General features: G+C 43.4%; 1 protein-coding gene across 1 annotated transcript in view; it reads right to left on the reverse strand.

The window, feature by feature from the left end:
- Positions 1-15,909, reverse strand: part of CSN1b (COP9 signalosome subunit 1b) — a 100,040-nt gene that overhangs the window by 63,607 nt on the left and 20,524 nt on the right. Inside the window, exon 5 of the mRNA XM_045727491.2 lies at positions 1,550-1,711. Within this exon, the coding sequence (XP_045583447.1) occupies positions 1,550-1,711 (162 nt within the window). The remainder of the gene's footprint in view (positions 1-1,549; positions 1,712-15,909) is intronic.

The following is a 15,909-nucleotide window of genomic DNA, read 5'->3' on the forward strand; positions in this document are numbered from 1 at the left end:
CTGGTAATTTTTATCACGGTCAGGGGTCTTCTGTAATACAGTACTATCATCACTAAATAATAACATGTACGTATATATTTTAACATTTTTAGGCGATGCTGTGGACACACGCTAAACAACAGTGCTGTGAGCTCATGCTGTGTGCGCCAGCCTTGGTGGCTCACTCGGTACCGAGGCCCTCACACCCAGAAATGTGCTCCACGATTTTTTTTTTTTTAAATGGTGTTTGTTTACAAGAGCCCTGATGAAGGCGAGGTGAACTCCGTGTATTCATGGGCAGTTTAAATCGTGCGCAGTTAAAGGGTTAACAACAACCTCTGTCTGCTCTGTTGAATCTATGTTAAAATCTTATTGGGTTTGTAACTGTGCACTGTGTTAGATAACATTCCAGTGGTCTGTCAGGCATTTCTCCACATTTACTCTCATCTTCCAGAACCTTTAAGCCTATTTCTCATGCACATGGGTATCCAAGCCTGATGCAATGTAAGTGTACTTCTGTTGTTCTACTGCTCCCTTTTATCAAAATAAGTGGTTCATAGTTGACTGAATTCTTGTACCAACCAGCAGATCCTGATGTTGCAACTGCTGTGTTGTGGCCAATGTACATCTTTTGCATAGCTCTATATTGTCATTTTATATATAGAATAGTAATGCAAAGTATCGTCATAACCTTGAAGCACATTAGGTAAATACAAATACATTGCAACCCATCTTTCTCCAACTCTTAAAAAAATTTTGTTTTGTTTATTACACAATCTTCATTCTGGCTGTCTCATAGGGTAGATAAATCACTGGCAAACAACTTCATAACTAAATTGTAGATTGTCATAGGTAGAGTGCAAGGCAACCACGGCCTTCCTCAGGTAACGATGGAATCCTTCCCTTCCATAAAACAAAGGAAAGTACGAGTGATGAGTCACAATAACGTGGCTAAAGTTGACCAGACCACACACTAGAAGGTGAAGGAACGACCATGTTTCGGTCCGTCCTGGACCAGTCGAAAGTACCACAATCAGAATCCAACTTCAACCTTATACCCTTACAACCTTAAGAATGGGACAACTGGGTACAAGCACTGGTTCTAAAGGTCAGTGAGCCTGGATAAACATTCAATGATTTGGAAACTTTTCTATACACATAGATGGAGGTCACATTCTGCAACACAGGCCCTATTTCCTGGATGTGACCACTATCACACAGTGCCACCAAATGATTAATTATTCAAGAACTCATAATAATGACAGTCTTTTACATTCAAGTACTGTATTTGTGATGAATTTGAATCACTGCTACATGGCAGTAGAAAGATTCAAAATTTTTGTTTTGAAGGCCTGATGCCTGAACATAAGATATAGGAGGCAGAAGCAATTTTTTCCAGGCATTTTATATAACTAGTTCATTGTAGCAAGAGGCAAGTTCCACAAACGGGTCTGCTTATCACAGCCAAAGGGTTAAAATAAACATTATGGCTTTTTATGTACATTAAAACATCACACCCAGTATAAAGCTATAGTAAAACAACCACACAAAGGTAGCCACTTTCCCTTACCTTAATCACATTAAGACACATGTTAATAATATGTCTAAAGGAGGTGCAATAATCTCGGGCACGAGAGTAACATTTCAGGGCATTCGAGAGATCACCGCAGTCCAAATAATGATCACCTAAATCATCATGACCTCGTCGGATTGATTCCTTGATGCTGTTGACCTGCAAGAAGGAACAGTAATAGTAATAAGATTATCACAAATTTGAGTACAGAATACAACACTTCCTATAAAGAATTAATACTATTAGCATCAAAACAAGCAGCTGTGAGTAACATTTCAAAACAAAGGCATGGAAAAGGTACAGATATAGCTATAAACTCTTATAATTTGATCAGACATTTCTGCAATCTTTTCGCATTGTTTTACACATTTTCACAGGAGCACAATTACTCTAAACAATTAACCATACTTTCTCTAGAAATCTCATTTCCTTCCCAACATATCAAGTACAAAGGCTAGAAGGTTTACTATTTTGGCTAAAGACAATCCTTACACCATGTGTTTCAGAAAAAAAAAAGATGCTTAAATCATTTTAAAGAAAACTGTACTACTAGACATCTCCATCACACAGATAAAAGTACTTTCTCTCCTTATAATTTAAAATTGAAGCATGCAAAATGCCAAGAATTTTGTTGCAAAAGAAATGAAAGTGGGAGAAAAAAAAAAAGAGGGCAGTATAAGTTACGACAAACATAAGAGAAGCAAGGAAAGTGGAATAAATAACATTATAGTATAAAGTATAGTGTAAAGCTTTTTAAAATTTGTCACCCTCTGCATTGGATGTTGGGCAGTATGCACATATATATACATTGTGTGTGTGAGTGTGTTTACTATTTGTGCATGCAGAATCGAGCCATTAGCTCTTGGACCCCGCCCTTCTAACCAATCTATTTTCCTCTATTATGTCTACTACTGTACATTTATTATCTCTTACACACGGGCACACACACACACACACACACACGCACACACATCCCTAGGAAGCAGCCCATAGCAGCTGTCTAACTCCCAAGTACCTATTTACTGCATGGAGAACAGTACCTTCAGGGTGAAAGAAACTCTGCCCAGTTGTTTCTGCCTCTGCCAGGATCGAATCCGGTCCCATAAGACTACAATCCCCAGAGCGCTGTCCACTCAGCCGCAAGGCGTGCGCATGCGTGTGTGTGTGTGTACCCACTCAAATGTTACAAAAGGTCCAATACTCAAAATGCATCTCATTTTTGTTACTTTGCCACAATTGTGTTTCATTAGTGTAAACATTAGAACACACAATTTAATACCAGAATCATGTGAATAAAGTAAATTTTAATAAATTATAATGAATTTATTTGACCTAAATCCACCCTTGCAAAAATCCTGCGTTGAATGTAATGAAATGCCAGTTTCTGCGTGAGACCCGGAGGCTTCCCGGAGCTATCCTGGCTGCTATGAATATATTAGACCTTGGCATCAATGTGCATGGAGTTCTAGGCCTACCAGGGACCTGGAGTCAAAACCTAGCCCAATCAGAGAAGCACGAGGAGCAATGGCTTATAGACCCCCCCTCTCGTGTGTGGTTGGAAGCATTCTATGTCTATTCTATGTCTACCACCGACCGGGTCAGGCACCCAGAAAGGTAAGCGCTTTGTGCAACCTCCCACCCTCCCTGGGAGGGGAAAGCAAGAGCCCCAGACCCTCGCACCTGCTATCCATCCTGCAGTTCTGAGGCTGGATGTCAAAACACTGGAAAAACCACTGACCGGAGGGAGAGAAGGCTGCCAGGGAGCCTCCAGGTCTCACCCAGAAAATTGCGTTTTATTACATTCAACATTGGTTTTCTGGGGGAAGCCCCTTCGGCTCCCAGGAGCTACTTACCCAAAGACAAAAAAACAAGAGGGACATACCCAGGAATTTGTCGACCCTCGCTCCTCAACGCAAAGTCGAGACAACTGACTACAACCGTCAACCCAAAGCGACACAGGCCTGACTAGGCCCAAGAACGCTGACAACGTAGCAAGTGGCCATGACCCTGTTCGACCTCCAAAAAAACCCATGCCCAAATGTAAGCCCCAAGACATGTTACTGAAGACAGCAGCCAGCACAGAAAATATACAAATGTCATGGGCACGAGGATAGACCGCAGGCTGGCTGAACCGAATAACCCTGCGGACAACCTGGGAGACCCGAACCCTGGAACAGGGAAGACAGGTAAACCCAAAGTGAGTCCCCTGCCACCGAGGCCGTGGCGCGCAGGTAACGGTGGAGAGCTGCAACCAGACAACACATGATGCACGTTCCGATTTTTGAGGCTGAATTCTGAATTTGATCATGCAGCCTGATCAACCAAGCATCAACAACCCAAGGATCCCTTCAGAAAACAGCAGTCTCATTCTTTGCCAGAAAAGGAGATGGCTGCAAATGACCAAACCTACCACCAGGACCAAAGGAGCAGAAACCCCTGCGCCAGAGGAGAGCATGAAGCTCCCCTGCCCAACACCCAAGCACCAATACCAAAAGGAAAAAAGCCTTGGAAAAACAATCCTGAACCAAAGGGGCCACCACAAATCGAGGAGAGGAGAGAAAGGAGAACACCTGGTCCAAAGACCAGGACAGCTCTGGCGGCACATGAGCAGGCCGGAGATGAAACAACGCATGAGACAGCTTGAGGAATGGTGCAGAAGTAACATCAATGCTGAACGCAAGCAGCTGCAGTTCTGCCAGCACTGCACGATACGAGGCGACAGTATTTGGCATAAGATGATGGTCCTGAAACATCCACGAAAGGACAAAACAACCCTATCAGAAACAGAGGTAAACCTACGAAGGGACAAGAAATAACAGAATGACCGCCAGGAAACTTCATACTGCCGCCGAGATGAAGCACACAGGTGGGACATCAGCAATGAAGCCACCTGCTCACCATGCAAGTGGTGATAGACTCGAGACAGAAAGACCAGTCGTGAAGATTCGAGGATAAGAGCAAACCAGCCACGTAACGGACTGGATCGATCTGCTGAAAGAGGCAGAGCCACGGGAAGTCTTTCGGGTTCGGACACCAAGCAAGCAGCGCCTGAAATCAAGGATGGCCATTCACCAAGGGGCCAAGAGGACTACTCTCCTGAACCCCAATGGTTCAGGCAATAAACCACCAGGGAGAAGTCCGAATGGAGCCTGATCGTCAATCCATAAGCGACCCGAACCCTCCAAAGCGACACCCACACCGTCGTGAACTCACACACTGTGCTGTGTGGCCGACAGAAGGATGGACCTCACTGCCCTTGCCCAGCCTGGTGAGTACTGGTCACAAAGCCCCAGCCAAGAGATGACGCTTCCATGAACACATCGAGCGAGGGCTCTGGTAGACGCCAAGGCAGTGAACCCCGAAAAACCCAAAGAGGAAGTCGGCGATGCAGAAACCAACCCAAGGCCCCCGGAGGCCTTGGGTTGGTTTCGCATCTAGTTCCCTGAGAGGGAACTAGATGCGACTTCCTCTAGTTCACCAGAAACCCAAACCCAGTGAGCAGGGAAATAACTAAATCCCTGGCGAGCAGACATGCAGACCGGCTGGGAGCCCAAACCAGCCAGTCATCGAGGTAGACCAGAACCCGAATTCCTAAAAGACGCAGGCAGGCCACCACGACCTAGATAAGGCGTGTGAAAACGCGAGGTGCCAGATTCAAGCCAAATGGAAGGCAACGAAAGCGATAACCCTGACATCCTACAACAAAACCGAGGCAATCCCTGAATCTCGGATAAATCGAGGCATGCCAATATGTGTCCCGGAGATCCAGGGATACCATCCAAGCATCTGGCTTCAAGAGACGGACGGACCTGGGACAGTAGTCATCTGAAGGGTGGGGCAATAAACCCACGGGTTCAGACGGGACAAGTCCAGAATGAACCTGAGGTCCGCGCAGTCCCATTTCGGAACAGGAAACAGGCGAGAAACCCAACGGAGGGATGAGGTTGTTTCGACCACGCTCAAGCGAACCCACTCTGAGATGACCCGACTGAGCACAGGAGAGAAGGCTTGCCCCACCAACCCCGAACCTTCTGAAGGAGGAGTCACCCAACGCCACTGCAGGCCGCACGATACAATCCGAAGCGCCCACAAATCGTGGGACCAGGCGTGAGCAAACAGAGCGAGCTTCCCTCCTATCCCATCGCCCCGTCAATGGGACGAACCGCGGAAGGGCCGACGCCCCTTACGAGAACCCGACCTCTGCACAGAGCGATCAGTGTGCCGACCAGACGAAGACAGTTCCGAAGGCCGCACCAGCTCCGAAACTAGCACCACTGGCCTACCACGATGGGAGGAACCCTGAACCCTGGCACGACCTTTCTGGGAAGACCTCCATGGGCCCCCCAGAGAACCAACAAGTCTGACATGGGACGACAACTAGAAGAAGCTGCCTGCTGATACTGCATCACTGCAGACTCTGCAAACAGCAAGGGACAAAAAAGAAAAACAACCTAAGAGCTAGGGCCCAAGCAAATTCCACAGAGGAAGCAAGCACTGCCTGCCGACACGCGAGATGGGAAGCAAAAAACAGCGACACTGCATCCCGCAGGACCAGCGCAAACGGCTTCAAATGAGCAGACGACGCACGCACAGCCAAGACTAACGCACCCAACCCATGACCGGCCCCAAGCACCTCCACATCATCCTCAAGCCAGTCTGAGGACAACTCAAGAATAGAAAAGAACCGCAAGACCGAAGTGAACATGCCCCAGGCACGCAAGTCCTCAGCGACCAGCACAGCCGAGAGGGAGGGAACCTGCATGTGAAGCTGCACAACGCCGACATCCCGAGGAAGGGCAGGGGCGAACAAGCACGCATTGAGGTGCTCAAAGTCGCCCCCCCCCCCCCCCCTCAGGAAAACCTGAACCACCATACAATCCTCGCATCACTCAAGCGCATGGGACCGGTAGAACGAATATCACGCCTCCAACGAGAAGAGGGGGGCCAATCTGCAAGCCAGGACGACTCCGGAACCTCATAACGAACCCAGTAAGACAAGAAGATCCAAACGCGAAAGAAGGATCCATTATAGAGGGGTATCCGGGTCGTGCAGGAGGCAAGCCACGATGGCTTCCCACACCACACAAAGTAGAAAGCTTCCCACTTTCCACACTTCAAGGAAGTGTGTTCGGAAGTCAAAACCAGAAATGACCAACAAGAAGCAGAAATTAGGCAAGCAATTAGGAAAGAACTGGTTACCAAAAGTAAACTAGTACAATACACTGCAGATAGGCGTCCATAATAATTTTTGGATGTTTAGAGAAGGAAATTTCATCTAGAGTGGACCGAGCAGCAGAAGAGATGAAAATCAGAGAAAGTAGTAGGTTTAGGAGAAGGCTCAAAGGAAAATGTCAGTGATTTTAGAAGAATAGGTAAATATGAATAAGACAAGAACCGCCCCTTAAGGGTGATGTTTAATGGAGTGAAAAACATAATGGAAATACTTAGAAATGCCAGGAAGTTGCAGAGTGATGAGGTTAGCAAACTTTGGTCAATAAGACAAGATATCTCAAAGGAGGACAGAGAAAAGCTGAAAATGAACCTCATTGAAGAAAAATGTCTAAATGGGAATACTGTAGAAATGAAGACAAATTCTTTTTTCTACAAAGTGTCAGGGATTGGAAAGCTTGTGAAATGGTACATAAAAACAAGGCAACAAAATCATTAGTGGAAGGGGGGCGTATAGAACAAAGGGAAAGGGAATACGTTCCTGAAAATTGTATATACCAACATAGATGGAGTGATGTCAAAAACTTTGGAGTTGCAAGATATAATTCAGCTTAACACTTTCACGCCCTGGGCATGCACGCCGCCAACTTAAGAGGTCATGCACCCGGCGTGTGGGCGAGCGAGTAGCAACACCGAAATGTGTACAGGTAAGGTATACTCGTTTCAGTTGTCTCACCTTAATTCTCGCGCTACGTCGTTCGTTTTGGTATCATTGTATTCGCAATTAAATTCCCAGCAGGTGTATATGTACATAATGTTCAAAAGCCCGGCGTGACTCCCCGCAGCAAAGCCTAAAGTTACCCGTGAACGAGCACCAATTTGCACACCACAGCCTAATGTGTATACTCGTTTAGTTTGATAACATCAATTTTCGTGTTACGTCTTTCATTTTGATATCAAATTGTTCGCAATATAAAGGTGTGTATTTTAAAACCAATTCTCATGATAATAGAGCAATAACTGGAATTTTATCAAATATTTTAATTTTGGACGCTCATCACAAAATTATTCATATCTTTCCAGTGATCTGACATAAATTGTCGTGTTACATCTTTCATTGTGGTATCAAATTGTTCGCAATCTAAAAGCCTGCATTTTAAAACTAGTCTCATAATAATAGCACAATAAATAGAATTTTAACAAATATTTTAAAATTTGGACCAAAAATGCATTTATAATCATTCAAGTGTTCTGACATCAAGTTTCGTGTTACATCTTTCATTTTGGTATCAAATTGTGTGCACTCTAAAGGCGCTCATTTTGAAACTATTCTGAAGTCGATTGGATAATAAATGAATTTTATATAAATATTTTTTTGTCGGGTGCGAGCACAGTCTGATGCTCGGACTCGAGAGAAAAAATCAGACGCCAGGGACATTCAAAGAGTGCGATAGTGTTAAGGTCCCAGATATTGTCGCATTATCAGGGACGAAACTTGAAGGAAACATATTAAATGAAGTCGTATTCCCAAGGGGCTATTCAGTTTGGAGACGTGACAGGAAAACTAGGAAGAGAGGAGGAGCGGCTGTGCTGGTTAAACAACACCTGAAGGTAAGAGAGTTAATATTTGAAAACTTTCGAGATATTGACATAATGGCATTGCAGGTCTGGAATCAGGATAAGCTGATAATTTGAAATGCCTACAGCCCACCAGCAAGCAACACATGGACAAAGGAAAAACTGGATGACAAACGACAGGGCCTCATAATGGTCATGAGAGATATTATTGTACAAGCAGATAAAGATAAAGCACGACTGTTGATACTGGGAGACTTCAACTTCAAAGCAATAGACTGGGAGGCCTATGAAGCAAGAACGGAGGACTTTTGGACATCAGAATGAGGTTCACAAATCTGCGAGACATTCTTGTATCAACACATCAAGCAGGCCACAAGAATGAGGGAAGGAGATGTACCGTCAGTATTGGATCTAGTATTCATCAGGAAAGAAGAGATATTTGACATCCAGTACCTTCCTCCCTTGGGAAAGAGTGACCACGTCCTGTTGGACATTAAATATACTTTAAGATACCATCTAGAAGAAAATGGGGACATTGAAAAAGTTGATAAACTTGATTTCAAGAGAGGTCACTATTGGGAACTTCGAACAAATTTTAATGAGTAATTGGACAGACTTGCTACCAAGCAGGGAAGTAAATGAAATGTATGCCAAATTTTGCAAAATATACGATGAAGGCACATATACATTCATACCAAAACAGAGATGCAGGGCCAGAAAACGGGATTGGTTCAACAGAAATTGCGAGAGGGCCAGAGACCAAAAGACACAAAAATGGAATCAATATAGGAAGAGGCCAAACCCCCAAACATACCAGCAATACAAAGATGCAAGAAACAACTATACGGCAGTAAGGAGAGAGGCAGAAAGAAATTTTGAAAAAGGGATAGCGGATAAATGTAAAACAGAACCGGGCCTATTCTACAAATTCATAAACAACAAATTGCAGGTAAAGGATAATGTCCAGAGGTTGAAAATGGGAAATAGATTCACAAAAAATGAAAAGGAAATGTGTGAAACATTAAACGAAAAGTTCCAAAGTGTGTTTGTACAAAATGAAATCTTCAGAGAACCAGATACAATAAAAATTCCAGAGAACAACATAGAGAGATGTCTAGAGATGAAGTGGAAAAATATGTTAAAGGAGCTAAGTAAGAACAAAGCAGTTGGCCCAGATGGAGTTTCACCTTGGGTTCTGAGAGAATGTGCAACTGAGCTCAGTATTCCACTTCACCTGATCTTTCAGGCATCCTTGTGTACAGGAGTCGTAGCAGACGTGTGGGAAAAAGGCTAACATAGTTCCAATCTACAAAAGTGGCAGCAGGGAAGAGCCCCTCAATTATAGATCTATCATTGACAAGTGTAATAGTGAAAATATTGGAAAAAATAACAAACTAAATGGGTATAACACCTGGAGAGAAATTATATAATATCAGACAGACAGTATGGTTTTCGATCTGGAAGATCCTGTGTATCGAATTTACTCAGTTTCTATGATCGAGCCACAGAGATTTTACAGGAAAGAGATGGTTGGGTTGACTGCATCTATCTGGACCTAAAAAAAAAGGCTTTCGACAGAGTTCCACATAAGAGGTTGTTCTGGAAACTGGAAAATATTGGAGGGGTGACAGGTAAGCTTCTAACATGGATGAAAAATTTTCTGACCAATAGAAAAATCAGGGCAGTAATAGAAGGCAATGTATCGGACTGGAGAAATGTCACGAGTGGAGTACCACAGGGTTCAGTTGTTGCACCAGTGAAGTTCATTGTCTACATAAATGATCTACCAGTTGGTATACAGAATTATATGAATATGTTTGCTGATGATGCTAAGATAATAGGAAGGATAAGAAACTTAGATGATTGTCATGCCCTTCAAGAAGACGTGGACAAAATAACTACAGTATATGGAGCACCACTTGGCAAATGGAATTTAATGTGAATAAATGCCATGTTATGGAATGTAGAATAGGAAAACATAGACCCCCCACACAACTCCAGCAGCTACAGCCTGGAGACCATACCTAGTTAAACACAAGATGAAGTTAGAGAAGATTCAGAGATATGCCACCAGACTGGTCCCAGAACTGAGAGGAATGAGTTACGAGGAAAGGCTAAGAGTTGAATCTCACAACCCTGGAAAACAGAAGAGTAAGGGGAGACATGATAACCACCTACAAAATTCTCAGGGGGATTGACAGGGTGGACAAAAAAACTCTTTAGTACGGGTGGAACACGAACAAGGGGACACAGGTGGAAACTTAGTACCCAGATAAGCCACAGAGACGTTAGAAAGAATATTTTCAATGTCAGGGTTGTTAACAAATGGAATGCATTACAGTAAGTAGTGTTATGGTGGAGGCAGACTCCATACACAGTTTCAAATATAGATATGATAGAGCCCAATAGGCTCAGGAATCTGTACACCAGTTGATTGATAGTCGAGAGGCAGGACCAAAGAGCCAGAGCTCAACCCCCGCAAACACAACAAGGTGAGTAAAACCTATAAATTAGGTGAGAAATCTTTAAAGAATTCTGATAAATTAAGAAATCTAGGGGTGGTTTTAGATAGAAAACTATCACCTGAGAACCACATAGAACGTTGTGCGAGGAGCCTATGCCACACTTTCTAACTTCAGAATTGCTTTTAATTAATTAAATACATGGATGGTGAAATAGTAAAGAAATTGTTCACGACTTTTGTTAGGCCAAAGCTAGAATATGCAGCGGTTGTGTGGTGCCCATATCTTAAGAAACACATCAACAAACTGGAAAAGGTGCAAAGACATGCTACTAAGTGGCTCCGAGAACTGATGGGCAAGAGCTACAAGGAGAAGTTAGAGGCATTAAATATGCCAAAACTAGAAGACAAGAAAGAGAGATGATATGATTGCTACGTACAAAATAGTAACAGGAATTGATAAAATCGATAGGGAAGATTTCCTGAGACCTGGAACTTCAACAACAAGAGGTCATAGATTTAAACTAACTAAACAAAGATGCCGAAGAAATATATGAAAATTCATTTTCACAAAGTGGTAGACGGTTGGAACAAATTAAATGAGAAGGTGGCGGAGGCCAAAACCGTCAGTAGCTTCAAAGCGTTATATGACAGTGCTGGGTAGATAGGACACCACGAGCGTAGCTTTCATCCTGTAACTACACTTAGGTAATTACACCACCTGAGGCAGGAGGCCAAAAACCTCCGGAAGGACGGGACCAAAGAACCCAAGGGAGCACGGAACCGAACCAGGGGAGGGGTAGACACCAAATCTAACTCATATGGGGAGGGAGGAACAGACAACCCCCCACCCTTTGCAACAGCAAGCCCCGCTCAGAGGGTACAAAAAACCAAGCGGGGGTCCAACAGGCCTCAAGACCCTGAAGTCAACCCTTGCCCCGCCCCAAGATCCTCCCCATGAGGACCTGGGGCCCGAGCCGTCCTCCAAATCCTATGCCTCCAAAGAAAAGACAGGAGCAGCCGAGAAAGCATGAACGAAGAGGATGGGAGGCCACCGTTCCGACCCAGAAACTCCGGTTGGAGGAACATGCTCGAATGCTTCCGTCACCATTCTGGAAGGGGCATCCCCCAAAGCTGCCGGAGTCTCAACACCAACTAAACCCTGCCCTGACTCCAAAACTCTCAGACGCTTCGGAACTAGAAGCAGGGGGTTGAGGACCAGGACGAACAACAGAAGGGGAAGGATACAGGGGTGCGGACTGAACCAAAGTCGAAGCGACTAACACCCCCCCAGTCCGGGTCCCTATAACCAAAACGGGAGCAGCCTTGAAACATCTAGGGTAGCAACCATCCTCACGTGCTGCAGCAACCTAACATGAGCATGCAATGCCAAAGCTGCCTGCACTCGAATAAGATCAGTAGCCTGGGTGAACTGGAGAACATGCAAGCAACACCACTCACAAGACTCCGGGTTGAAGGTGTCACCGACCCAACAGGCAGCATGACGGAAGTACAACCAGTGATTGTCACCCTGAAATGAGGGGACAGAGCAACATTCACACTCGCACGCAGCGACAGGGAACCCAGGGGTCGCATCCATAGAACCAAAGAGCCCTTGAGGGGTTTCCCAGGGACCCTTAGTCCCGTGTCTCGCTAAGGAAAGCCCAGGCAGGGTACTGCTAACTGGCACCCAAGAATACCAGGCAAACTGCTAAAGCTGAACCTCCGGGATGTGTACACTCACAGGGGTCTAGTGGATGACCACCGAGATATACAGTACCCGAGTGTGACCAAGACCAAGGGGGCAGACCCTCCTACCAGGCAGGGAAACAAAAAACAAAAGAAAAACCCTGCAAGAGGACAATGTGCCCAAGCAGAAGAGCAGGCGACAGGTGACAACTAGCTGCACAGTACCCTGCGCTCCAATTAGTAACGAAACTACCCCTTACCCAGGGACAAACATGAATGCAAACAGTGCATGAAACACCACAGCTGAGCTGACTCCAAGGGCGGTCAATCACCAAGCAGCAAAAGACCTTGCAGAAGTAGACCCCCAAGGTGACTTGTGGAATTTGGCCCGAAGCCCCAAGGGCAGCGCTTGCAGGGCACCTAGGAAAGAGGACCCTAGGTGCATGCAGCCTGAGTACTTGCGAAATTACTCCTGGCTCGCGCACCACCTAGTAGACAGGATCACACCACAAGGCACAGAGCTGGAAAACACAGGAGCCAGAGGCACACAACCTTATTTTGGGGGCGCTTATCTTTCTGGGTGCCTGACCTAGTCGACGGCAGACATAGAATGCTTCCAACCACACAGGGGTTTCTATAGGCCATCGCTCCTCGTGCCTCTCTGAGGGGGGACCAGGTTCTGGCTCGTGGTCCCCGGTAGGCCTAGAACTCCACGTGTATTGACTGATGTGAGGGTCTAATACATTCATATCAGCCCGGTTAGCTCCGGGAAGCCGAAAGGGCTTCCCCAAGGAAACCAAAGGTCATGGTGAGACAGAAATCAAACAATTTACAACAATGAAGACTGATCAGAAAAAAGGCTAGGCAAGAGCTTAGAGGAAGAACAAGAAAGGATGACAGTTTCAAAAGTAAACATATGTATAAAACCATTTCAAAGGCTTTGGAAATGTCTAAAGTAAGTTTATGACAAAAGGTTTACAAATGTAGGAGATTACCAGTAGAACAGGCTTATGGGACCTATACTGCTAATTTAAAAAAAAAAAAAAAAAATTACGACATTCAATGTGCGTAAGTGTTACATGTACATATTGCTTTAATGACCAAAGATAAAAATGAGCACCAGAATGACTGAATTCTTGTTTTTTTTCTGCACAAGTTGATCCTGTACAGGTTTCCAAACACATGGTTAGGTTCGAGACAATAGTGAAACAAATTAGCCAATATAGATGCAAGCACAACTGCACATTTCTTTAGCACACAAGGGAAAAACACCACTTATATCTTGCACTTCCCAAGCACTTCATGGTAACCGAGCTTTTGTAATTCAACTTAGGTGAAAGACTGATCAGAAGAAACAGAGTTGGGAAGACTGAAAAAATCTCAAGTAGAGTTAGTCAAGACAATGGCTTTATCAGATGTAGAGGCAATCATTATCAGAGAAAAAACAAGAAGTGATGTGAAGTGTTGTAAGTTAGAAAATGACAGTTCACCACACTCCTCTTCTAGGAAAGTTGTCTTTGATAAGCAAAGGGCAGACTGCAATTCCTTGTAGATGTTTACACACAAAATGATTAGCTGCCATGATAAAAGATGTCATTCCATTAGAGTAACAGGAAGAAAATAGGGTAGTGGCTTTCATTTCAGCAATGGTCACCTTGGCAAGGTTGCTCTTTTTTTACTACTTTTTCTATTCCACTCTTACTATTCCACTCTTTTTACAAGGTTTGATGAATAAGTACAGGAGCAAGTAACCTTTCCTTTACAATCACTGGAAGAAGACTGAAGCTATTCCTTACATGGACATTTAAATCTACAGAAACAATAACATTATTTGACAAATGATCTTTCTACTGAAAAGCTAAACCATCATGAGTAAAGTTAATGGAGCTATAGTAATATATTAAGCTGTTGGGATACAGAGCTTGTGATAAAGAGCAGAAAGTTAGGCGACTTTGAGAATGGGATAGCAAGTGACTAGGATACTATACTGACAACAGAAAAAGTCCCCCTTCGAGCAGAAAAGATTAAATATCTGTATATTGTCTAAGAAAAAGAAAATTAATGAAAATACACTTGCTGATGAGAACTTTGCCAAAGAAAATGAAAATCAGAGGACGGCACGTAACACTGCACAAAGGAAGTCAAGGTGGCGAGTGTTACTATTATTACTGACATCAGGGATCATCTAAATGACAGCAGCACACAATACCCAGAAAATGTTAGTACTCCAATGGACCAGGAACCCAGGGTCCTATACAAGACTTTTAATTCATTTATTTTTTTAGACTAAAACAAAGATGTATAAATTATGTGATGTTCATATACAGAAGCATGTGAAAGGGACAGCCATCAGATGCAATCCATGTTTATATTTTAGCTAAAGCAAATGCTGTAACAAGTAGCTGAAGACAGTGTGGTACATCAGCCCATCATGCTGAATGAAAATGATACTGGAGGACTACTGCAAAGTCAATTGGAGCCGTGGCCAAATAAAGTCGTGGAGCATCTGGTAAAATTTCCTTTGCAATCAAGAACCAAAATTAATATAACAAGATCAAATAGTCAGGCAAAATGTACAATGCCAAGATACTTGAATTTCACATTTTAATGCAAATTGGCTGAAACATTGTCAAGAAAAAAAAATAGCTAATTAAACAAATGTGAGGAGATAATATTACCTCATAACAAGACAGCCCACAACAAGGCATGTCAGTATCAAAACAATGAGACTCCCATTCAAATAGTATTTAAAAGCAATACTTTTCTTAAAAACAAAACTATACATTAAACAAAAATTCTCAAAACTAACAATGGGAAATAAATTCCCCAAAACAACATACTGCACTGCATGATGCATTTCAACATTACCATATTTAAACCAAATTTACTGCAGCATTGACAAAACAAAGGATCAGTAACTAAAATGGCCAACAGGGAAGCAACACCAATGTTGAAGCATGACATTGCACTGCACAAGTTCCAAATGTGAACTAAACTGATCGAAGTATTGTCAAGATGTCTGGAAACACAGATCTCCACCTCTGAAAATGAAAAATTTTAGTTTCTCAAACTGCCACCATAGAATAGTCCCCAGAATCAATAAAGCATACATGTACATCAACATACTTGACCATATTTAGTATTACAAGTGAACTGGATTAACAGTTGAAACAGCCACAATGTCATCTCAGTTCATTAAAGCATTATGTGTGGTATATCATGAAATGTGTTACAAACTTTTAGTTATGCATGTATGAACTAACATTGTTGAGACTACATTCAGAAACAATAGCACATTTTTTAAATTATAAATATAAAAATTATGAAACCCAGGAAATATAAGCAACTCAAAATGTCATACAATACCAAGGCTAACTTTCTGAAAATTCTATAGTAGTAGTAGTAGTTGATTTATAACTACCCCACCACAACAATACTTGTACATATTGCCATTTTGGCC

This window comes from Procambarus clarkii, chromosome 78, assembly GCF_040958095.1.
Source record: "Procambarus clarkii isolate CNS0578487 chromosome 78, FALCON_Pclarkii_2.0, whole genome shotgun sequence".
Classification (NCBI taxonomy): domain Eukaryota; kingdom Metazoa; phylum Arthropoda; class Malacostraca; order Decapoda; family Cambaridae; genus Procambarus; species Procambarus clarkii.